The following is a 25,907-nucleotide window of genomic DNA, read 5'->3' as shown; positions in this document are numbered from 1 at the left end:
GTAAAGAAAAGACAGTATGAACATTTCCCTGTAAACAACATATACTTATCTTTTTGGGGTAAAACAGCTCTTCGTGGTAGGAAAACCAAGATTTAAAAGGTTTTGAGACAAAAAATATAATATGGCCATCAAAGAAAGATTTCCAAATTTTCAATGAAGAAAAGGATTGTAACTCCTGAACAATATTCTGTATACAACGTTTTTAGATTGTTAAGTGTCAGTCCCTGTAAGAATCAGGCAGTAGGTGAAACATGGTATGAAAAAAAAAACCCATCTATTTGTTAGTGTAATTTGACTATCAAGGAAAAAGGATAAGATTATCCATATCATGCTGGACCTTTGAGTTACAATTTCATTGAAATGCACCAAAAATGAACATTTCAAGGGCAGATAACTCTATCAAAAACCTCATTTTTCTAAGATTCTACTGAAAAATTTCTGAGTAAAGCCAATGATGCAGAAATTAAATAGTGTTATTTTCAAATAAAGAAAGTATCCTTGAGTGATATTACATTGTCAGATGTGTTTTTGACATGCATGTTTCTGATTTTTCCCATTTTGCCTGATTCTAACAAGTACTTACACTTAATATTCAATATATCTGAAAGCACGAAAACAAAACAATGAAAATAAATGTCTACCAACTAGTCTCTTCATAATAGAATATATTTCAGGAGAGTGTTAAACCGAAATTAAATAGCTGCGAAATTGAACCAGTATTTAGGTAAACAAATTGGTTTAAAGTAAGCCATAATCAAACTTGTTAGTATTTTAAGGTTCAAAGCATTGCAATCATGTTTGAAAGTATTTTCAAGCAGCTGAAGTTTATTTTTTAAGTAGCACTGCAGCTAAGGATCATGCAAAATATAATTCATGGGTAAAATGCCTACATATTTTTATTTTTGATATTTTGTTTGAAATGTCATAGTAAACAGAAATTAACATTTGGTTTTTCATATAACCTGTGCTCTTAGGATGCACTGTAGATTTCAAAATTGAGGGAGATAACTATGTAAATGACGCTTAAATACAATAGAATCTACCGTATTTTCAATGTTGATTATCTCCTAAGAGCAGGCAGATTTGAATGAATAATTACACATTTCATAGTATAGACCCATAAAACAACTTAATTACAAAAATAAAAATATATAGCCTTTTTTGGGCTGTATCACATTTTTCAGATTTTGCATGATTCTTACAAAGACAGCTATTTAGACATTCATCAGAACACCTGTTTTTTAAGCAGTGCTATTAAAGGACAAGACATTCTAAATGTCCTTAAACTAATATTGACAAAAATTCAAAATGTTAAGTCCTAGGAAACTAAACTGGTAAATTCAATTACATAATATACCATAAAAGGTACATTAAATACCTGCATATATAGTAGAAGTGTATATATTGATTTTTAATTCAAATTCATTGTGGTGATTCTTGCATGTAACAATAGACCTTTTAAAATACAACTGATAATGAAATTCAGGCAATATTTGATAAAATCAAAACATAATAGCAGAAACTTCACAGATCATGATATCACAAAAGATTAAAATAAATAATATCCTCAGTTTTTTCTACAACATTGTAAATTTGAAGATAATGAAATCAAACTTTTTACATTCTTCTTTCTCACTTATTGTACAGTTGCAATAAAAGGCACACAGTACAAAACTTCAATTCTTAAAGATATGTGCTGATGTTCCTGGTTGAGATGGCACAGCAAAAGTGAGAAAAAAATCTGATTTTAGTTAAGGTGACCAAGAAAAATTCAACAACTGTTGTTGTATAACCTTAGATTCTGTTAACAACCAAATTTTCTGGCAATAAATATAGATTCCCCTTCAGTAATGAGTTGTTTAAATTATTTCTCCGATTGATATCATGGTAAACTTAAAATTTTCAGTGAGCGTGTTAAAATTTTAATTTTACCACAGAGAGTGGAGAAATAATTTATATCAAGAATAGGCTTAGGTTCAACCACAGCCTGATTATAAGGTAGACAGGTGCTTTTGAAAATACATGTAAAGATTACCAAATATTATATAAGGTAAGTACAATTAAGGTATATCTTGTTAATCTTTCTACCAATCAGGAAGTGGGATATTCTTACAGATATTTAATATCAATATTAAAAATGGTCATGTCAAAATCAGCCATAAAGGCTCAGGAAATTCTTCTTTGTCAATTATGCAAGGTGGATAAAAGATTGAAGTGGAAGTGCCTCGAATGTCAGCTGCTCATGTGCAACAAGTGTGATGAAAAAATCCTTCCAAAAATCAAAACTGCCAAGAACCATCAAGTGATAGATATTAAGGATATTGAAAGATATGCCCATCTAAATACTGAAGCAGACTTTTCAAATGCCAAATGCAGGCAACATGAGACTCAGGTATGTTGTCTTCATTGCTCATCATGTGAGCAACTGGTCTGCCCAAAGGTTATAAAGGTCATGACTTCACTGAGATAAAAGATATCTACTTGAAGAAACTTGAGGGACTTAAAGAGAAGTTAAGATTCTTAAAACCCAGAAAACGACAATAGAAGAACAAAGAAGAAAAATTGTAAAGCAGAATACAAACGAACTTGAAAAATGTGAGAGTTTTGAAAGAAGTTCAAGATCAAAGAGACAAATGGAAAGTAGTTGGAGAAAACTTTGCAAAGGATATGTTTGCAGAAGTTCAAAAAAGAAAAGATGAGATAACTCAAGAATCCATTACAGATAAATCAGTGCTGGATGAAATTAAATATCAACTTGAGAAAAATGAAGAAAAGCTGGTGAAAATGCTAGACAACCAAAACACACCTTTTTTCACCTTGAAGAGGAAATGTCTGTGTTCCCTCCTCTTAAATCTGATCCAATGCTACAGTTTACTCCAGCAAATATTACCCAGAATACATTTGGAAGACTTGCAGAGAATGGAGAGAAGGGCGAACTGGTGCAAGGAATGAAAATACTGATGAAAAGAGAGTCTCTCATTGAACTGAATCGGTATCGTCATTTAGCTTCCTTAGAAAATGGAATAATTTACATGTGCGATGGCTATGAAGATGTTGAGATAATGTGTAAGCTAAATGAGAATGACATTGCAATGCAAATTAAACTCCACTGTAGAGTTGCAGGTATTCAGTTTTACTGCCAGAGCTCAGTTTTGATAGCTGATGGAACATCAACTCTGAAAATCATAGAAAGTAATGGATTAATAAAAGATTCCATATATCATGCCAATCCATTTTGTATCCTAGCAGCTCATGTCACTATGAATAACAAGGTCATAGCAGGAGCAATACGTACTATAGATTCATCAGCTGCCGCTGACCGCAAGATTGTTATGAAATTTGACAAAATGGCAACTGGAAAGGATATGGGAATATCATAAGGATTTAAAGAATATTTTCACTTTTCCTAAGTATTTCGCTACAACCGACAATGGAAATATGTTTGTGGTTGACTGGCTTTCAAACAAAAAAGATGGAAGAGTGGTAGTGTTGAAAGATGATGAAGGGACACTCAACACATATACTGGGCATCCATACATTCATAAAGAAGGGACTCTATTCAATTCATTAGACATTAAAACAACTCCCTGTAATAACACTATCATTTGTGATTATGCTACTAGTACTTTACATCTCCTTAACAGCTCTGGAGACTTTCTGACATACTTTGACACAAAGGCTATTGGTGTAATTGACCTCTGCAGCATCACATTTAGCAAGAGTGGTACATTGTATATAGGAAATACTCCAGAAAATCAAAGGCAAAAGGCTCCAAAAACTGGAAAAGCAAAGTTGTTTGAGCTAGAATTCAACAAAATATTCCGAAATATTCTTTCTGTGTTTGGAAAGAAACTTGAAATCAGAACATGAACCTATTTGTGACTCAACAAATTTGTTCATACTCTCATAAAACATTCACTAAGTGGTCAACAACATAAAAAATACAAAAAAAATGCAAAAAACAAAAAACAAAAAAACAGACCCATAGCAAATTACATCACAAAAAAAAAACATATCATCTCATTCTACTTTTTGTTTCATTTCCAGTCAAACACATATCAAATTTGGTGAAATTTTCAATCAATTCTTATTTCTATTTTTTTTCTTAAAGCATAGGACGAAAGTATAAAAACAACATACCTCTGCAGCCAGCTTCAAAACTTCTATATTCTTGCTCTTCTTGGCCATCACCTGATACTGCAGTTTCTTCATTAAGTCATCCACAGTCCCTAGTCCAGTTCTACCCTCATCTGTAATATTTTATAGAAATTTATATTATCTATTTTGGTCATAACGAAGGAACCTTATAATACTGTGAAAGTTCCTATATTCGTGGATACCAATTTTCATGGTTAAAGGAAAAAATGTTGAATTCAAGATAGAAAAAATGTTGAATTCAAGATAGAAAAATTGAAGTTAGATCCAACAGCACTAGCAGTTTCCTGTTTATTACTTGATTTTAGAAACTATTTTGTGTTTATGGGGGTTAGTCATGCCATCATGACTAAGAGGGTTAGTAAGGTTTACCCTGCCTTCCGTTAATCAATTAACAGTACACTTTAACCATGCTTGTGTGACCCATCATAGTAAAGATTATTTTGAAAACGATTCCCTTAATTCAAAATTCCAAATAATTCCATATGCAAATGATATCTTGCTTTAAAAAAAAATCAATATCTGTTTTTTTAGTAAGAAGTATGTGAGTTTTGTAGGCTTGTTATATCCATACCTGGGTCTCCTATTTTACTTCTGTATTTCTCCACATATTTATGTAGAAAACCATAATTATCAAAGTTCAGCTTGTCTTGTAAAGATGTATCACCAAATCTAAAAAAATACACCAGAAAAAAAAATCATTTTGTGATGTTTTGTGAAACACATGACATTAAAAACATCTTCACACATGACAACATAAGCATTCTGCATTGTGATTTTTTTTATTATGTCAAGAATGAATTTTTTGAGAAAAACCTAAATCATGAGTGCTAAAAAAATTTACATTAAAAATTTTTACTTTGGAAGTTTGAGTCAGTCGCATGTTTTAGCAATAACAAAACAAAATGTTGCAGACTAAGTTGTGCTAAGAATACCTCCACTCAACCATTTATGTCAACACAGTAAAATTCATCTTGCAAAAGCAATACACAAAATATCTATGCATTCTCTCCAATACCTAAAATATTACCAAGCAGATCAGAAACAGAAAGTTAATAAATGACAGACCTTAAAATATTTGACAAAGTTCAAGAGTAATCAAGGGAACCAAGGTTATAGCGGTAATCAAAAGAATGTAATCCAGGGACAAAGACCAGACATGGAAAACAGACATACACAACAAAGAACATTAAGTAACTAAAATCATACATACAAAGTAACAAAAGCAAAAGAGCAGCTTGGACTCCACTAAAAACTGGGAGCATGGACCAGGTGCACCGGTAGGGTAAGCGTCCTCTGCTTTTCTAGAAACACCCGCCGAGTTGTTCATAAAAAGTCAAGTCCGGGGTAGACAAACAAGGAAAGGAAAACTATGACCCGTTGAATAAATCAGTTTTCAAGTCATCATGCAAAAAAAATACAGCAAATATCTAAGCATATTCCTATCAACAGAAATTAAGAAATCTGATATGAAAATGTTCATTATGCATCATCCGAATCATTACTAAGTTGATAGGAAAACAGGAAGTAGATGAGTGAGGTATCTGAAAAGAGGTTACACAGTAAAAGTCATCATGCAAAAGCAATACACCAATTATCTAAGCAATCCCTCTATTAGAAGCTGAGAAATCTATTACAAAAATTTCATTTTGTATCACCTAAATAAATCAATAAGTTGTTCAGTAAACAGGAAGTAAATGTACGAGGAAACTGAAAAGAAGAGACACAGTACAGGTATACCAAATATCTAACTATTCTTCCAAATAAAGCAGCGATATCTGCTGCAAAAAATTGTAACAGACGGGCGGACAGATGGACAGACAAGGCGATTGGTACACAAATATTGCAATAATTTGTGAATATGCAGTATTGCCCTGAGCCCAAAACATGTCTTACATGTCTACCTTACCTATCAGTACAGTATTGCCCTGAGCCCAAAACATGTCTTACATGTCTACCTTACCTATCAGTACAGTATTGCCCTGAGCCCAAAACATGTCTTACATGTCTACCTTACCTATCAGTACAGTATTGCCCTGAGCCCAAAACATGTCTTACATGTCTACCTTACCTATCAGTACAGTATTGCCCTGAGCCCAAAACATGTCTTACATGTCTACCTTACCTATCAGTACAGTATTGCCCTGAGCCCAAAACATGTCTTACATGTCTACCTTACCTATCAGTACAGTATTGCCCTGAGCCCAAAACATGTCTTACATGTCTACCTTACCTATCAGCTACAGAAGCTTGTTCATTGATGCCAATATTGAAAAATACTGAAGATACACTGATTAACTTTCCCCTCTGCAAGGGTTCAGGTAACATCAGGAATATGTCTTCTTTTACTGGCACTGATACACATATACAATGTCTGAAAATAAAAACAACATTAGAAATAAACCATATTTTGGTGTGTATTGTGCACAATTTATTACACAAAATCTCAGTATATACAGACAGCAAATTATGCTTTAAACTACTATGTACAAAAAAGTTTTTTTCACTGATCTGGAAGGGCAAAATACCCTGTGACACAAACATGCACAATACACATCAACATACAGTATACATGTTTAGCAATACTATATACCCTTCAACAATGGAAAGCCACAGCTAGATTTTTACTCAGATATGAAGTAAAATTTTCAGAAACCAAGTCCTGACTTTGAGAGTTGGTATATAATCTATTAAGTGGAACAATTAAACAATGAAATACTTCTTCATCTAAGAATTGGGCAAAATGTATATAAGGTGTTTCACATAAAGGAAAAAAGGACAGATATTTTATTGCACTAACCAATTAATTATACCTGATAACCACCAGAAATAACCATCAAAGTGTTTGTAAAATTTGCCTTTTTAAGATATTGATAGGTCAAATTCAGTTGAAATGCACTATAGAAAAATGGCAGGAAAATTTTCCTGCACTTTTTCCCTATATAAGCAGTCACAAAATATCTATGTCATAGATGCTGCAGGATAAACTTTAATAGCTTTTTGATTGTTTTCTTGATGAACTGAAATATTTTAGGCAAAAATGACTAAATTGGGGAAAATGATGTGCAATCCATTGCCTGATTCTTCCACAGAATGGTACTTAACACACTATCATTAGATAACTATGATATCTAAGATATGTTGCTAAATTGAGGAAAAGTTTGTTAATACACATTAATTAGGTTACACAGACCTTGTTTTCTGAAAAATGTTACTTCATATCTGAGTAAACTATAGCATGTATATAGCTGTGGCTTTTAAACCTTATCATTGGGTGTGTGAAGTTTGGGGATCTTAAACTTGTGCAAGTGTTAGAATCTTAATGTCTGAAAACACAGTAGTAATCAGTAAAAGACATGCATATATTGAGATAATAATCAATAAAATAATAAAGCATCTGTACTAATAAAAATCTATGGTAACTTTAAAATACCTTTGGAAATCTGGATAAGAACCACACTTTAGTTTTCTGAAAAAATAAAATTAAACACATGATGACTGAAATATATACAATATCAAGGTGTTCAGTTCACAGATTAAAACATACTGAAACAGTTGTAAAATGAAGTTTAGACATAGTTGGTTTTGAAAGGTCACAGGTTTATCCAGAATTCATTTATGACTGGTTGCCAGTTCATTAAAGGTTCAGTAGACCTATGTGGCTAGTTTGTTTAGGATTCCAAGTTTGTTTCAGAACGACTTAATAGGTATACATTGCCAGTTCTGTTTTGAGAGGTCACCAGTTTAATAAGTTTCAGAAAGTTTGTTCAGATTATGTTAAGACAGGTTGCCAGTTTGGTCAGGTTAAGTTCTAAATGATTGTCAATTTGTTCAGGTTCAGTTTTGGAAGGTTGCCAGTTCATTCAGGTTCAGTTATGACAGGTTGTCAGTTTATTCAGGTTCAGTTTTGGAAGGTTGCCAGTTTATTCATGTTCAATTATGATAGGTTGCCAGTTCATTCAGGTTCAGTTTCAACAGGTTGTCAGTTTATTCAGGTTCAGTTTTGGAAGGTTGCCAGTTATTCAGGTTCAGTTATGATAGGTTGCCAGTTCATTCAGGTTCAGTTTCAACAGGTTGTCAGTTTATTCAGGTTCAGTTTTGACAGGTTGTCAATTTGTTCAGGTTCAGTTATGACAGGTTGCCAGTTTGTTCAGGTTCAGTTTTGGAAGGTTGTCAGTTTATTCAGGTTCAGTTTTGGAAGGTTGTCAGTTTATTCAGGTTCAGTTTTGGAAGGTTGCCAGTTTGTTCCGGTTCAGTTTTGACAGGTTGTAAATTTGTTACGATGAACATCACTCCTGAAGTCAACAAATAAAGATGAAAACCATTAAAAAAAAATGGTTAAAACAAAAGTCATTTGACGCACTGGTTTGCCAGGTTCAATGCGGATATTTAGGTAGGAGTTTATAATATTCCATATGACAATTGGTTTGATGGTTAACCATAAATTTGAGAATGTCAGTGTTATCATTTCACTTTGTTATGGAAGAAAATAAGTAAGCATGCTCATATACCCAACATGCCCCAATATTGGACACTGAGTTCAAGGAAGTATGCGATCCAATATATCAGGATGTCTGTATAAATTAATTTGATGGCTACATACATCCACTTCCACCCATTAAAAAAAAACTGATACAAAACAAGTGTGGAACCAAGCCAACAGGGATATATCAAGGATTTTAAAAAATGTAAACCTAAATCCCCCATCCTGAAAGTGGACCACTTCAACAAGAGAAAATTAATCTCCTTTTGGTTTTTTGCAGGTAACAACTGCAAGTACAATGAGACCTGCCTGAACTAAACCTTGAATTACCCCCCCTCCCCCCCCAAAAAAAAACAAAACAAAAAAAAAACTGCTTAAACCAGACACCTTTAACAGTCCTCTTGTATCAGTTATAGGTATTTTGAATATTAGTAAACTGAACACCTATGTATACCAAACCAGGTCAAAGTCCAATAGGAAATGGACCAACTCATATCTGTACAATAGAAAGGCAAGAGTACTCGTAGATGGGAAGCATGGCCAAAAAATACTTCTAAAACAGGGTATACCACAGGGAGGAGTATTGTCACCAACTCTCTTCATAGTCTGTATGAATGACCTACTTCCAGAGCTACCAAATAGTGTACAATCAGCACTCTAGGCAGATGATCTTGTTCTCTGGTGCTCTGAAGAGTATGCAACTACTGCAAGGTACAAGATACAAACAGCATTAGATATGGTGGTCAAATTGGCCAATGAGTGGTGTGTCACTGTCAATAGAGAGAAAACAACAGCAACCCTTTTTACACTCACACTCTCACCTAAAACCCAATCTGTCAAACTGACCATGGATGACATCCATATCACAATGAAAGATCAGCAAACATACCTTGGTGTAACCTTCGATAAAAGACTTACATGGAAACAGCATATAATGACAGCAGAAGCCAAAGCCAGGCGAAAACTAAACATGATGAAAAACAACTTGCTGGTACACACTGGGGTGCTAATGAGAAAGGTTTGAAATCTGTCTACGAAGGAAATGTACTCTTACATCTAGAATATGGCTCTAGTGCTTGCTGGTACACACTGGGGTGCTAATGAGAAAGGTTTGAAATCTGTCTACGACGGAAATGTACTCCCACATCTAGAATATGGCTCTAGTGCTTGGATGACAGCAGCTAAGTCTCACCTTCAGACTCTAGATAAAGTCCAGAATCAGGCACTCCGCATCATCACAGGAGCCATGAAATCAACACCTATTGCTAGTATGGAGGAAATTACAAACATACCACCATTAAGTAAGAGAAGAGAATGTAAAGCTATGATACAGGCCAGCAAATATCAATGCTTACAAAACCACCCAATGAATGAGAGACTGAAACAACTATCCTCAGGCAGATCCAGCTTCACTCTAGAAACAAGAGCATTGCAAAGAAAACACCAAGAACATCTACCTAAGCATGTCAAACCCACAGATTTTAAAATGAATGACAATCTATGTGCAGAGAAGGAGGACAATGTACCCATTCAGACAACAGTTCTGTTACTCAGTGCCAAAAATGAACAATCAAACATCGTCAGAAAAACCGTTACAATGAGCATGGTGGGAGAAGAGTATAAATCAGAATTGTGGGCAAGAGTTTACACAGACAGTTCAGCCACAAATGCGACAACTAAAGGAGGGGCCGGTATCTACATAGAATACCCAAATGGAGTACAACAGTCAATGGCAATACCAACAGGATTACATTGCTCCAACTACAAAGCTGAAGAAGAAGCACTCATCCATGCGGCAAATTACATCAAGGAAACTGCAGAAAATATGCAAGTAGTATTCCTAACAGATGCCCTCTCCGTAATACAAGCACTGACCAACAACAAGCTACCACAACTTGAAAGAGCTATTTATTCCATCAAGAGCCTTAAAACTGCCATACAGTGGATACCTTCACATTGTGGAATCAATGGAAATGAAAAAGCAGATAAGCTAGCAAAGGAAGGCGCTCAACAACAACATGAAAATCCTGTCTGCTACACAGAGATGAAGACCATTATCAAGTCTCTGCACAATACCACTCAGAAGCCAACTAAAAAGATTTGAGCAAACTACAACCTTCAGGCTCAGGACAGGACACAACAGACTCAACCAACATCTGTACAGAGTTTTGAAGGTCATACCATCACCTATGTGTCCCTGTGGAGAAGCAGAGCAGAATACAGAACACTTTCTGCAGACGTGCCAGTTACACCAGGCACAGAGAGAGATTATATGGGATAAACCAACCCCCATTACAGAGAAACTGTATGAACCTGTAGGAGACCTACAAAAGACGGCCAGGTATGGTCTATTTTGTTGATGTTTTTTTTCTTTTGAAGATGGTACAGTCCCTGAACCAATTCGCGCAACAATTTGATGGATTGATGATCGGTGACCGATCTGATCACAGTTTTGTTATGTAAAATGACAAATGATCTGATAAAAATAAAACAAATGTAAAATAATTTTGTCAATCGATGTTTGAATCTACTGCATTATGTATATAATGTGTAAAATTGACAAATAAAACAATGGAAACTGTAAAATACATTGACCACTCCGTGGTCATGTGATGCAATCACAGGTTTAATGAATCGGTTTGACGGATCGATGACTGATTAGTGACTGATGACCAATCGCAATGTTTGTTGCATGGACCAGTTTAGGTACTGTACAATTACACTCATAGTTAGGCCCATCACATTTAATAATATTTTGTCCATATGAAAGATACAACATATCTCTAGTATACAGCATAGTTTAGGTGACAGACAGTTTGTCTTTAGTAGAAAAGAAGATGGGATTTTGAATCCTGATGTGTTAATCTAGCTTGTGTAGGATGTTGTATTGAAAATTTCACAGTATTTGAGGAGGAGATCTTACAGACTTAAAAATCTATTTTGCAAAATAAGTGTAAATTATATTGCAAGTTTTGACATCACAATACGTTCACACTTTGATATTTCAAATCTTAAAATAAACATGAAGTTGTACAGTGTGTCATGCTAGTTATATACCCACTCATACAGAAAGTTAATATCAGACAGAAATCAAGATCCCTTACAATGTATGTCCAATCTATACTAACACATATACAAAATTTGAAATCAATCCATGCAGTGTAAGGTGAGATTTTTGTGTTGAAAATTTTTCGTTTCATATAGTAATAGATAGGAAAGTCCCAGATAGATTTCGCACAGCAACCAAAATTGCTTACAAAACACACCCCATCTATATAAAGTCACACACCAAATATGAAATATGTTCAGCAGGAGCCAATATTTTTGTGAAGATAATTTTGACGGAACGACTGCCCGATGGACAAGGTGATTCCCCTAACCATTTTTTCTTAAATATAAACCAGCATAACAGACAGCTGGAAATCAGATGCCAAATTACTTAAGCTGATTATAAGAATAAGTCATAATACCTAATACATGTTCCAGGAATTAAGTGTCAGTCCCTGTAAGAATCAGGCAGTAGGTGAAACATGGTATGAAAAAAAACATCATTTTTATTTTATTATTTGAATATTTTCACCATCAGAATCAATGAAAACAGACAAGATTTTCCATATCATGTTGGACCATTGAGTTAAAATTTCATTGAAATGCAAAGCAATGAACATTTCAAGGGCTGATAACTTCGTTAATAACCTCATTTTTTAAAGATTCTATTGAAAAATTTCTGAGTATATCCAATGATGCTGAGATCAAATAATGGTCTTATCAAATAGAGAAAGCATTCTTGAGTGATATTTTATTGTCAGACAGGTGGGGTTTTGACATGCATATTTCTGATTTTTTTTCCCTATTTTGCCTGATTCTTATAAATACTTACACTTAATAAAGAAAAGGATATATGTGTTATATAGGACAAGTTTAGCAAAATATTATGGTTTATTACATCATAGACAGATTAAAAACTGATATAGTCTACAAAACAGGGATTAATATTGAATCAGTCTGAAGACATTTATTTTGCGACTCAAATAAAAGTTATAATGACTACGTGAAGGTTTAATTAGCGTCTCTCACATTTAGAAAATATCAATCCATAGATTTCTATGATTAGTTTACTAACTTTCACTACAGATTAAAGAATCTTTGAATATCTAATGAACATCTGAGCAATGCAGGAATTAATGAAAGAGGTCAAGGGTAGAATAACAAAACAACAATTAAAGTTTGTTTTTGCATTGCTTCCCCAAATCAAAGGGATTTAACTCCTACAAAAATCAGTGGATTAAAATTCCTCATAATATGCAGAACTACATCATGGGCCCTCATCATCAACAAAGTTCAAAAACTTTGGTGCAGTAGTTTGCAAGGACTTGAACTTACAATTAGGGATGGACAGACTGACAGACTATCAAAGGTGTCTCCCTACCAAATTGGGGTGGGGGAGAGACATAAATATTTCCACCACCATAATATACTTTACTTCCTTTTTCTAAGGAGGGTGGGTAGTCAGAATAGGGGATATAGATCACATAAGAATGTGAACAAGCAAACCCTCATTTCTTGTAAAAAAAAACTGAAAAAAATGACAAATATCTTGTTCTACATGATAAATATTTTAAGAAAAGCATAAAATAGGCAATTTTGCATTGTAATACAGTTTTGTAAGATCCCAGAAGTAAACAATAAAATGCAGATCGGTCTCAGGATTTCAGTATGTTCTACATTGGAAATTCCAGAAAGCATAATGAAACTAGAACAAGACTTACAAACCCTATAAAAGGTTCAGAAAGCAACAAAGGGCATCCAAGAAAAAATGAGAGATGAACAAATAATCAAACAAACATCTCCATCAAAAGACACTTCCCACTTAAATCCTTCTTATTTTTAAATGAATACTTCCGTTCTTTTTAATGGACAACTGGGTAAAAGTTACTATTTTTTGACAGATTCTATCTGATTTATTAACCGATGCAGCTAAACAGGATTCTGAGTCGAACAATTTTATGGTAAAAACGCTCAAGAGTATAATATATAATCAGATTACATGCCTTAGTTTTTACCCAACCATCTCCTGTAGTCATGTTAGTACCCTTGTTTGGACTGACCACATCATGTTTTTATTCTGTTCCCTATGTTAACAATGCTTTTTTTAAAATTCAGAATCAGGTGTGTCTGTATGTATATAAGAGGTTTTTGATCAAACCTAAAAGACTCAAAAAAAATATTCCAAAATTACGGGGAAAAATTTCCCTGAATTTCCACTAGTAACATGGGAATTAAGTACACTGATAACTTTAAAGTAAGGCCAACTAAAATCAATTTCTCAGTTCTCTGATTCTCCACTGACTCACCTGAAGGTGTTATTTTATCCATTTAATTACCATACCAATAAAGTAAAACCAAAAATACACCCTTGTCATTTTATGTGGATCAAAATAAAATGAGTAAACAAGAAAATTTGTGAGTAAAGCTCAATTGGTGATACCCCCGCTTTCTTAACAAAAAAAAAGGATGCAACGTAAGTAATCTAAGCATTCAGATGTAAAAATAAAATAGGAGGTGCTCAATGGCATCATGTAATAATATTTGTGAAATTTTCCTCACATTATGTTTCAGAGGTTTTAGAGGAGTTGCAGATTGAAGAAAGTCCTGCCTTGGTCAACAAAAGACAAAATCCATACTTTAAATCAGGAAACTCCAAAATTTATTTAGATGGAAAAAAAAAAATAGGAGGTGCATAATGACATCATGTGATAAAGAAGCTTTGAAAGGTTTCAGAAGAAATACGGATTAGTACAGGGAATGGACGAATCAACAAACGAACAGATGATTAGACTGAGAAACCAGACATTTACATTTAATGGCATAATGCAAAAAATACAAAACTTAAGACCAAAATATATACAAATTATTTTAGGATTTAAGGAGGACTCCAGCTCAAAATCAAGCAAAATTTGATTCAAGGATGGAAAGCCTACATATTTTTATTTTTGATATTTTGTTTAAAACGCTTAAGTAAACAGAAAAAATGTGGCTTTTCATAGAACCCTTGTTCATAAGAAATAAATATCAAATAGAATGCACTGTAGACTTCAAAATTAATGGAGAAAACTCTGTAAATGACACTAAAATACAATAGAAACTGTTGGATTTTCAATGTGGATTATCTCCTAAGAGCAGTCAGACTGGAATGAATAGTTATACATTTCATCATATAGACCTACAAAACAACTTAATAACAAAAATGTGTAGACTTTTTAGGGTGTATCACAAATTACAGAATTTGCATGATTCTTACAAAGACTACTACTTAACAAGTAAAACTAGACAAAATCACCAAATATCATAAATCATTTTACTATAAAGCTGATCTTTTTTATGCCATGATTTCTCCAATGAAATGTACATCGACAGTTTGGTATTAAGTGTAAATGCTCAAAGAAATAAAATTCTTTTTCTAGACCAGTGTTCTTAAAAATTATGCGACAGAATGTCACATTTACAGAGGTGATAAATATGGTATTATCACTTTATTAGTTTTTCATATATATACATTTTTGTAAATCTTGGTATCAATTACAAATTTCCTGTGTAATTTTCAATCAATTCTTGATTAGTGTGATGTCAATTACATTTTTATTACCATGTAGTTAACCCTCATTGCACAAAGATAGAACTGGTCAATTTATTGTAGAAGGTAGAGAAATTTTTTATTGTGGAAGAAGAAAAATTATGCAGTAGCATGTCACATTTACAGAGGTGATAAATATGGTATTATCATACCAAATAATACTATTTGTACAAGCTTGGACAATTGGATTACCTCATTTGAATGAGACAAAATAGTATAACTTAATTTAATGAGGTTTTTAATACTGTGAAGGTACTTTTATTCCTGGGTACCGATTATCATGGTTTAGGAACAATATCAGTTTGTGGGTTCTTCAATGTGTGGTTTTGTATCTCTATCAAACAAACAAATGAAAAATTTCCTTTTCCTTGTGAACCAAATTTCGTGGTTTACCAAACCCACAAAAAACATGAAAATTGGTATCCAAGAACAATACTTTCACAGTGAAGTGAAATTTTATACCATTTCAAGAGATTCTTGAGTCATCCAAGACAAAATTAAGACCTAAGAAAAATTCTGTTGTTATTTCATGTACTTTGAACTTTGACCTACCCAGAGAGTGATAAAACAGGTTTTTCATCAGCATGCTCTTCACACTTTAATCTGAACACAACCTGTGAGAGATCATCGACTGCCACCATCATGTCTTCAATCATACCACTCTCATCGCTATAGCAACTGAGCAAACCTTCAAACTCTACCAATATCCCTATACTGCACAACTGATTGAGGAAATTTGGGTTAGAACCAAGCACCGTTAACTTTGTCATAAATCCTGTAATTAATGAAGTCACCTGAAAAAAATAATTGTAGTAAAAATCAACAAATGTGCTTCAGCTCATGCTTATACACAGGCAAATATTTTTCACGTGAAATTCATGTACTAAACACAAATTTCATGCGAACATTTCGTGTGAATTTCACGTGAAGGCTCAATTCACCCGAATTTCACGTGAACTCTGTCACTTAGTTTATTTGCTCAATTCATGTGAAATTCGTGTGAAAATCATGTGAAATAATTTTGCCTGTGTACCAGTTGCAAATGCTTACTTCTTGACAAAAAAGAAGTCCAGTAAAAAACAGGATTAGGACCTATAACACAAAACCTTATACAACTCACTGTATCAATACAAGACACATTAAAAATCACACACATGTATATACCAAATTTGAAATTATTATCTCCTGCAAAAGGTGAGAAAAATGTTATCAATATTGATTTATGAAAAAAAATGGATGGACAAATGGACAGATAAGGTGATTGCAGTATAGAATCCTCTTACAAATGGAGACATAATTTTATATTAAATATAACAAATGTTTTCCTTAGTAGCACAAATTTACTGTCACACATTAAACTTCATACAGAACTTTATTTTAAGCTTAATAACATGCTCCTAATGAGGTCAAAAATAGAATGTTGAATTAACATATCAAACACTTATACTTACAGCATGAGAGAAGCATACATCTCTTCTGTACTTCACAGTATAGTTTAACTTAGAATGGCCTTTATTTTCCATTATATTTAGGAATGTCATGAAAGTAACCGCCCTGTTGTACAATACAGTGGTGGTAGCCTTCAGCTTTTCCACATCATTTCTTATACTATCAAGCCATTTTGTTCTGTTCTCATACTCTAGACTATCTATAAGAGATGTCAAGCACACACAGGTGGCTTCTGTGTTCACTCTACTCAATTCCTGTAAAATATAAGAAGCAGTTAATAATACAGAGCCTCAATCAGTTTAAGCTCGTAAGAATATGAGGTTGTTTAAAGATTGAAAATATAAACTATACTTCATAATTGAGAGAGGAGCACTGACTACCAATTTCAAGTCTTTTGGATGACTGCCTATGTCCAAAACAATACAACCTTCACTTCTGGTGAGCATGATATCAGATGATCACCGAGGCAGTGGCCAAAATTTGAGAAATAACACAAGCTGACAAAATTTTAATATGTGATGTAAAAAACTCCAGTTACTAGTCTGATACACTAAGAATATCACAATCTATGACCTTTCTATTTACAAATACCATACCCAAGGTTCTAATGAAGGATTCTTTTTAAAATTTGTTCCACTAAGGCATTTTGAATCACAAAGCTCATCAACAGGATCTGTAGAACTTTCTCCACAAGAATCTCGATGACTTTTGGACAGTTCAATAGTCTTCTGATACAATATTTCTTCCTGTACAGCATTATACAATTCCTCCGCATCCTGGAGCAACTTATTATCACAGATATTCACCAGGTCTTTCACAAGTTCCATAATTTGTTGGGCAACAATTTGTAGATCATTTATACTCCCATTTATAGCAAGATCACACAGTTTTTGACATTCTCTGTCTATATTTGTATTATGCTTATAGATATTGTTTATCAGTTGACAGGCCTTCTCAAGTTTTGTATTTCTACTCAGTGTCCCATCAGCACTGTAAAATTCTTTCTGCTGTTGAAGCATTTTTGCAACCCCTCCATTTTTATACTTCTGTGCATAAGCTGTGAAAGCTCCAACAGTCACAACATCGTAACAAGATGCTGGAAATATATTAAACAACATGATATGACTATTTGCAACCTTTGTACTACCCTACATTGCTTTGTCCTTTAAAACTTGAAAAAAAATACATAACTAAAAGTAAAGGTCATTAAAGGATACTTCCCGCTCACCGCTCAAGTAGTAGAGAATCATCAATTTAGTCTAAAATCAATTCCTATAATATGGAATACAAACTTGAAGTTTCTGTTAAAAATTTTGAGTGGCTGTGATAAGTAGTTGCAGAGAAAACTGTTAAAAAACAAAAAGTTGTGGACAGACGAACGGACACCAAGATCACTATAAACCTCCAGCAATTAGGAAGCATGAAAAACATGAAAAATGCTTGTGACTTTTAAAAAGTTCCTACAAATCTATTTTGGTAATAAATTAGAAATTTATCATTACTCTCACAGAAAAATACTCCTGCCAAATACTTTACATTTCTTTCAAGTTATTATATCTGTCTCTAAATTGGAAGAAAAAAAGTATGTTTTTTTGTGTCTTTTAAGAACACTGAGACAGAAGGAATGTTCAATTTCTAGGAGACCTAAAACTGTAGAAGATAAAGTTTTTACAACAGATCATTGAAATGTTGACTAAGTACTAAAGACAGAAAGCATGACACAAAATTGGCGTAAAATGGAAACATTGACAGATCGACAACACAGTGAGGACAGACATAAGCTTTGTGGTAATGGGTATTAAATACAGTCAAACCTGATTTAATATACATGTAACCTACATGTAATTTTCTTCAATATAAGTTTTTATTTAACAGTTTTAATTTTCTTGATTTTTAATTTGTCAAATAAATAATTTCATGGAAATTGATATATCTGGGTTTTCTAAAAACTGTAATACACACTTTTCAAATTACGAATAACATTTTGTTTTATTGAATAGTTTTAAAATGAGACTCTGATTTCTCTTTTGATTTTCCATGATTATTAAATGTTCTTGCTGTGATATGGCCATGGTTGCCAAAACAACATTAAAAACAACAACAACAATCAATCAATCAATCAATCAGTCAGTCATTTGTTGTGAAAGGATTTTCAAGCTCATCCAGTTAAAGTCCATTTTTTATAACAACTTTGTTTCACTATTTGCTGTAATTTCTCTCAATATATTGACCTCTCAATCCAGCCATGTTCTTTAATTTGCTTCCATAAAGTTAAATTTTAATAAGCATAAAAGATATTATTGTTAAAGACTGCAGAGTATTCAATTCAGTAACAAACTGATAATTTTACATAGAGCTATTCCGGTATGCAGAAAACAAAAATATGCAAAACAAAATTTCCACAGTACATACATTCACTTAAACTGAAGAAATATCCCTTTTCTCCATACAGGACAAAAGTTTTTATACCAGTATCCCTTGGGCAGGACAAATCTCCTATTTTCTACCTAATGTATTAAGTTAAGGGTGGCATAATCGTATAATGATTTTTTTGTTTTTGTTATTTTGGTTTTGTTTTCAATTCTTTACTTCCACACAAGTGTTAAACCTATTATATAGTTTCATATTTCTTTTTTAAAATCTTTTCTTTATTAGTATACATGCATTATTTTAATAAGCAGCTAGCCTACTACAAGTGACGAGGATCCGAATATCAGCTAATTTTATACTTACTTCTGTTGAGTTTTTGAGAAACTAAAGAGCAATGTAATTATAAAAGCAAGTAAGTCCATATATCACCCTTGAAAAAGATAAGCAAACATTCTTAAGGCTAAAGTTCCATTTATTCTATGTTTGTTTATATCAACTCATTCAAGTATAAGTTCATCCAAGAATCAGGCAGAGAGCAAAAATTCCACATTTTCTTGTATACTTTCTAATCTTATATGTAAATATACTCAGTAAGTTCCAATAAGGATACATTTAATAAAAGTTATTAAGTAAAAAAAAAAGTTGACAAAAAGTGACTTGTTATGTGGTGAAATGAAACAGTGGGAAATATTTTTCATTAACAGACCTTACTTTCTTAACATTAAATGCAATTCTAATTACATATACTATTTTTATCATTCATGAGACTTTCTTACCGATATAAAGCTGTTGAAAAATTTTCAGTGTATTACTGCATGATTCTTAGATGAACCTGTGCTTAAATATGCACATGTCTAGGACTGTTTCAGGAATATTGGTATTTGAAGGGTGGAAAAGACTTCTTGAGTGTACATGAGAAAGACTGCTTTAAACGCTTATGAATATTATAAGAAAAGTAGCATAGCGGAAGGCAAAAGCCTTGAATGCCAGCGAACTAAACAATTCAATAAACATTCATTCTTAAATGAAATCACCTAGTTTTATGTTGACATGGATCTGAGTAAGACATATTTATCAAATTCCCATGAATTCATTAAGATTTTGTGGTTCAAATACAAATTTAACTTGACAAGAGTGTCGGTTTATGACATTGACTTGATTTGGATAAAACCTAACAGAACTGGACTATATAAACATTATAGAATAGTTTTCTACCAATTTCTATACAATAAAAGGCAAGCTTTGGAAACCTATAACAGGGCACAGTGCTTTCAAAACTGCTCATTTATCTATTTCTGAACAAAGCTCTAGCTTTTTTTCAGATTAGTTTCTGTTAAAATATGAAGCTACCTTCCATTTGCAGAATTTTTAGTCACTGCAACTATAAAGAACCAGCACCAGCAATACACCTTTCATAACTTTTTACTTACTGGAATCATCTTGTTCATTTATCACAGTCATTCTTTGTAGATGAAAATTCAGGGGAGCAAACTCTAACTCCTTATCTCCCTTTTTAGCACTGGCTTTAAATGTTGGACCTAGAGTAAAGCAAGCATGTAATTCATTAAATTCATTAAAATAAATAAAAACTTTGACAATGTGGAAGGCTGAAAAACCTTCTCTTAGTTTGTATGCACAAAATAAAGTATACCACTAATTTTAATAATCAGAGTTAGGCACAGCCCACAACCGAGCGTCACACTTTTCTTAAATTTGTAAAGGCATTGAAAAAGGGACAATGACTAAAAGGGATGAGACATGATCCATAAATGGTTATCCATTTTTCTTTTTTATAATAATTCAACGTTTAAGATCAAGATACTGTAAATAATTCTTTTTTCCATTTTTTCTTTGATTTTGAATTGCATATTTCAATTTTAAATAAATTTAAAGGCTACTTTCACTTTGAATTCACTTCCCTGTCTGATACTTATTCCGGTTTGACTGAACATCTATTATTAGCCTCACATGTGATGCTCGGTATAACCAAAAATGTAATGCTAGATTGATAATCTAAGATTTGTTACATATTTGTTTCAGCAAGAATCATAAAAAAATAGAAATAAGTGAAGAAAAAAATATATCACTACCTACTTCTAGTGAAAGTAAGCTTCAGGTATTTTATTGATGGAATGAACGATGATTTTTCAAATAAACTTTATTAGTATATGATTTAGAGGTGTAATTTATAATAGAATGTGTTGGCTAAATAAGAGTTTATGGAATATTTAATTCATTCCATTGATATTTTTTTGCCACCAGAAGAAAAATGTCACTAAAATATCTTTATGACCCCATAGGTGAATTTTAATACTTGGATGCAGTCTAAACATTTCCATAATAAACATATATTACCAATCTGACCAAAAATCTTTCCTAGCATGATTCATACAACTACTTTTTAATGTCCCCTTTACAATATTAATTCTTTTGAATACAAATATACAGAACTCTGTAGAAAAAAACTGTGTACACTGTACATTGTACAAGTTCTCTGGTAGTAATTCACATATGCTTCATTATCAATGCAGTGCTGTTAATTTGTACACACAACTTTTAGATTAATCATCAATGTAAATATTACTACAACAAAGCTAACATATTTAAGAACAGGATGATTAGTGATAGATGCATGTCTGCACATAGCAGGCTAATCAACAAGATGCTACATCAAGTTTGGCAAATCAAAAAATGAAATAAATAACAATTTCGTCATGTGTAATGAAAATTCCTAATTCTGCATTATTATGTCTAGTCAGTGCTGAGGCAATGCAGACAAATACAGTGGAAGCATTATTGTTCCTGGGTTTATCAATTTTTGTAATTTTTAAGGATTTTACAAACACAAATTTTGGTTCCTAACAAAATGGAAAGGAGAAGAGCGATAAAGGATCTATTTGGCCTAAAATTCAACTGAAAATAAATCATAAAGTCTTAAATGATTCAATTGTGAATTTAGAGACTTGAATCCATCATAAATGAGAAAACATAAAGACTTCTGATATTTCTTGCATTGAAAAGACAGAAAAATTCCTTGAAGTTGACCAATATTCAGATATGCCGTCAACTTTTGTTATTTTTTGTCACTTTTTGGTCATATTTTTGGCAAGATAATGGTGTCCACATCCAAGAAACAACTTCATATTTAGAGAATACATCCTTTATTACACAGTTTATCATATGTGAAAATATATAGATGTTTCTCAGGTGTCGACATAGTTTTCTGGATGTAAATATGTCAGAAAAAAAAAACAATAAAATTTACAATTCTTGGCAGTTTTGCTTAATGACGTAAAAATGTTGTACTATTTTGATGACATTACAATGAACTAATGCCAAAAAATATTATTTTTCCTTATTTTCACATATTTTAATATGTTATGAACAGCTTTAATGTTCTTACAACAATTTTGATATTTTTTTGAGACAATATTCATAGCTCAATGTGTCTACACCTTTCCAAAACATTTGTAAGATATACTGTAAAAGTACTAATTTTCGCCATTTTCGCAATGGACGGAACACTGCGAAAAATCGTACCCGCGAAATAGATTTTTAACACTTTCTAATACTAACCATTTTTTGAACCCGTGAAAATTGATACCAGCGAATATGTTTCATTGACATAAACCATGAAAATTATCAACCGAGAAAATCAATATGTTTTACAGTAGTTGTCAAATTCAAGAATCTATGAACTAATATTTGTTTCCCTTAACCGAGAAAATTAGCACAGATAAAAGTACAACATATTATTTTCACTACCAGTTTTGTATTAGAGAATTACTGTTAACTGACCTTACTTGAATCATGAATTTTGCAGTGGAAGGGAGACAATCCTGGTGTATTTCATTGAACAAATATAATACCTTGATGGCAATAGTGTTAGATAAAAACACCAATAAATGGTAATCCTCTAATATAGCTTATGTTTATGTAAGTAAGTAGCAGTCTTTCTAAAAATCAGGCAGAAATTGATTCATTAATGTTAAAAACCCACTGAATAAACTTTTATTTCTTGTTCAGAAACAGTTATAGACCACATGACCAGTCACAGTGTATCATTTGGTTTTTGAGCTTTTGAGATAAAAATTTTATGCATTGTACATGAAATTGGCATTATGGAAGAGTTATCGTTCTTGACATTTGGTTGATTTTAGTGGGAGATGAATGTGTGATTTTCTAAAAAATGCAGATCTGAACGCAGAAATGATTATTATTATGTGAAAGTATAGCATATATTGATTAAAAAAGCATCATATGTTTGGTGGGGTTTTCTACACCAGGAATCAACTATACCATTGGCAGTGTCTGAATTTAATGTGCATTGGTACTTAATTAACAGGTTCCAAAAAATACATAATGCATATATATAAACCATGCTTAGCATCCAGATGTATATACAGACATGCTAATTATCAATTTGCTTACAAACATTATGCAATTTGTTAGATAACTGCAAAATATAGGTAGCATACTTTAAATATATAATCCTTCCTTGCAAGCAGTTGATTGATGTGAGAAAAAAAAAATGAAATGTGCCAAAATTTACTATTTTATTTTATGTCCTTATTTGACTTTATTGCTTATTTTGGAGGAATGTCATTGTACTGTTATCATGAATTTTATTACCATTGTTGTCGGGACCTTTCAGAGCTTACTTGAAGGTGTGTTTACATTTATTGAAAACCTTCGGGTGATCTCTGTAAGTATTTGTTATTTTTATAGGGGTTATATGATGGTGCATTTGTTGAGTTTCACCACATCTGTTCCCTTTTCTTTTTTGGCCAAACAGAATTTTTGTGATCTCCATTTGTAAGTTAGCTTACATTACAATAATACAGGCAAATTTTTTTTTAAAAACAGAATCACTAGAGAATTATTTGACATCTCTACCATATCTGCTAGCTTTGCAAAGTATATTTTAAAATCTAAATTAGGTATTTAAGTCTAATGCCTTAACCAGTTGGCCACCCTGTCCCCATTTGACATTTGACACAAGAAATTTTGTAACAAGTATTTCTTTTTCTACAAAAGACATGTGTGTACCTTGTGCACAATATCACAATGTAATTAATTCAAAAATTTCAAAATACAATGAGACCTGTCTATACTAAACCCTTTTGAACTGGGCAATAACTCTAACAAGAAGACAACTTACAACTTTGACCCAAGGAAAGTCACCTCCTTTTTACTCTTTTCCCATAGTTTTTGAAATATATCTTGAAGTGACTTTATCACTATGTTCTATCAAAAGACACAGTGGCCAAGTTTTTTAAAGAATCAAAAATACTAAAGTACCTTTTGTGCAGGAATTATAGGGAACATTCATGCCATCTTTCATTAAAATCTGTCAAGGAGTTTCAGGAAAGAAAATGTTTGAAGAAAAATTTACAGACGATGACAGGTGTCAAGTCACATGACCCTTTGGGACAGGTGAGTTATAAAAAGTTCAATGTTTTTTTGTTTGTTTTTGAAGTACACAAGTACATAAAAAGTTACCTTTGAATGAAGAAACACTTTTGTGATGCTGTTCATATAACATTACCAAGTTCATGCAGTTATCTGTTGTTTCTTGACATGCACGTTGACACCTGGTGGGCATCTATATCAGGGGAGATAATACTATGTTAAAACATGACCACAGGTGTATGATTATGTGCTTCAAGTATAAAAATATGTGTAAATTAAAACCACACATAATTATAAATTAGTTTAAAACACAGAGCTTCTATCTTTTACCCTAACTCACTGTTCATGAATAAAATAAAAACACTTTTTTAACACAGCATTTAAAGATTGCAGCTCAAACTGCTTTAAAACACCATTTGTGTTATTGGAATTATTTATTTTATTTCAAGAGAAAATCAAATTAACACATACTTTACAATTTGTATGCATTGAAGATAGGCAATATGGAACATTTATCATTTTATTGCCCCCCAAAAAATCATGTTTAAAATTTGTACATGGGAGGGGTAAAAAAAAACTAAAAATAAAAATATCATCATACCCTAAAATATGCATTATTAAAATAGTAAAAGAAAAAAGCCCAGTGTTTTTTGCATACAGCGTACATTCAAACAGTGTCTTGTTTTTACCAATACTATGTACTGTGTCCCAGATATCAGCCAAATAATTGAAGGCTTTCGTATAATCTGTTACCAAGGTAGCACAACCGTCTATTGAGGTCACCTGTTCATCACCATACCAGTAACACAGCTATTCATAAAATCATTTTCTTCCATCACTAATTTATTTCATATAAACAATTACAAGAATGTAAATTTTGCAATGCATCTATCTTTGTCTTACTATAAACAAATGATACAGAGAAACATATTTAAGGATGTAGACCTAGGGTAAGGGACACAACTCTTTAGAATCATTAGAATGTTTGTATTCAGGCTCTTTATATCAATCTCATGTCAGCATCAAAGTAGCTTGGTCAGATTTCATTCTGTTTCAAATGAAAGCTTGAAAGACTTTAGTGAAAATGAATGTGATACAAACATATCACTGATTTTATGAGTTATGTCCCTTACCCTATGTCTACCTCCTTAAGTTCAGCTTGTGATAACCAAAGAAACAAAAAAGAAATATATTTTGAATGCTACAAAATCATAATTTTTATAATCATCCATATTGACAATAAAATTACCTGTTAATTTTTATTCTGTGAATATTCAGTGATGTACATTTCTATGTGACATTTGTTACAATGGAGTAAATTCTGAAATTTACAAGCTAAACCCCTGATAATGATACATGTTTTTTATTGGTTAACATGAAGTTTCATGTGATAATATGCTATGT

General features: G+C 32.5%; 1 protein-coding gene across 15 annotated transcripts in view; it reads right to left on the bottom strand.

The window, feature by feature from the left end:
* LOC148605054 (inositol polyphosphate-4-phosphatase type I A-like) overlaps positions 1 to 25,907 on the bottom strand; it is a 78,127-nt gene that overhangs the window by 11,327 nt on the left and 40,893 nt on the right. For 7 of the 15 annotated variants that reach the window (XM_088551228.1, XM_088551233.1, XM_088551230.1 and 4 more), the window contains 10 exons: positions 25,169 to 25,313; positions 20,522 to 20,629; positions 19,455 to 19,475; positions 17,318 to 17,817; positions 16,724 to 16,975; positions 15,825 to 16,066; positions 7,589 to 7,624; positions 6,389 to 6,529; positions 4,730 to 4,827; positions 4,141 to 4,250 (listed from right to left, as the gene is read on the bottom strand). In XM_088551228.1, coding sequence (XP_088407354.1) covers positions 4,141 to 4,250; positions 4,730 to 4,827; positions 6,389 to 6,529; positions 7,589 to 7,624; positions 15,825 to 16,066; positions 16,724 to 16,975; positions 17,318 to 17,817; positions 19,455 to 19,475; positions 20,522 to 20,629; positions 25,169 to 25,313 — 1,653 coding nt within the window. Of the gene's footprint in view, positions 1 to 4,140; positions 4,251 to 4,729; positions 4,828 to 6,388; positions 6,530 to 7,588; positions 7,625 to 15,824; positions 16,067 to 16,723; positions 16,976 to 17,317; positions 17,818 to 19,454; positions 19,476 to 20,521; positions 20,630 to 24,593; positions 24,697 to 25,168; positions 25,314 to 25,907 lie in introns of all 15 variants that reach the window. The other 8 variants (XM_088551232.1, XM_088551235.1, XM_088551236.1 and 5 more) reach the window with 5 other exon arrangements.

The sequence above is a fragment of the Perna viridis genome, chromosome 10 (assembly GCF_037379345.1).
Source record: "Perna viridis isolate PV_CMFRI_1.1 ecotype Kerala chromosome 10, ASM3737934v1, whole genome shotgun sequence".
In the NCBI taxonomy this organism is placed as follows: Eukaryota; Metazoa; Mollusca; class Bivalvia; order Mytilida; family Mytilidae; genus Perna; species Perna viridis.
Note: the sequence above shows the minus strand (reverse complement) of the source record. Positions and strands in the feature narration are given on the sequence as shown.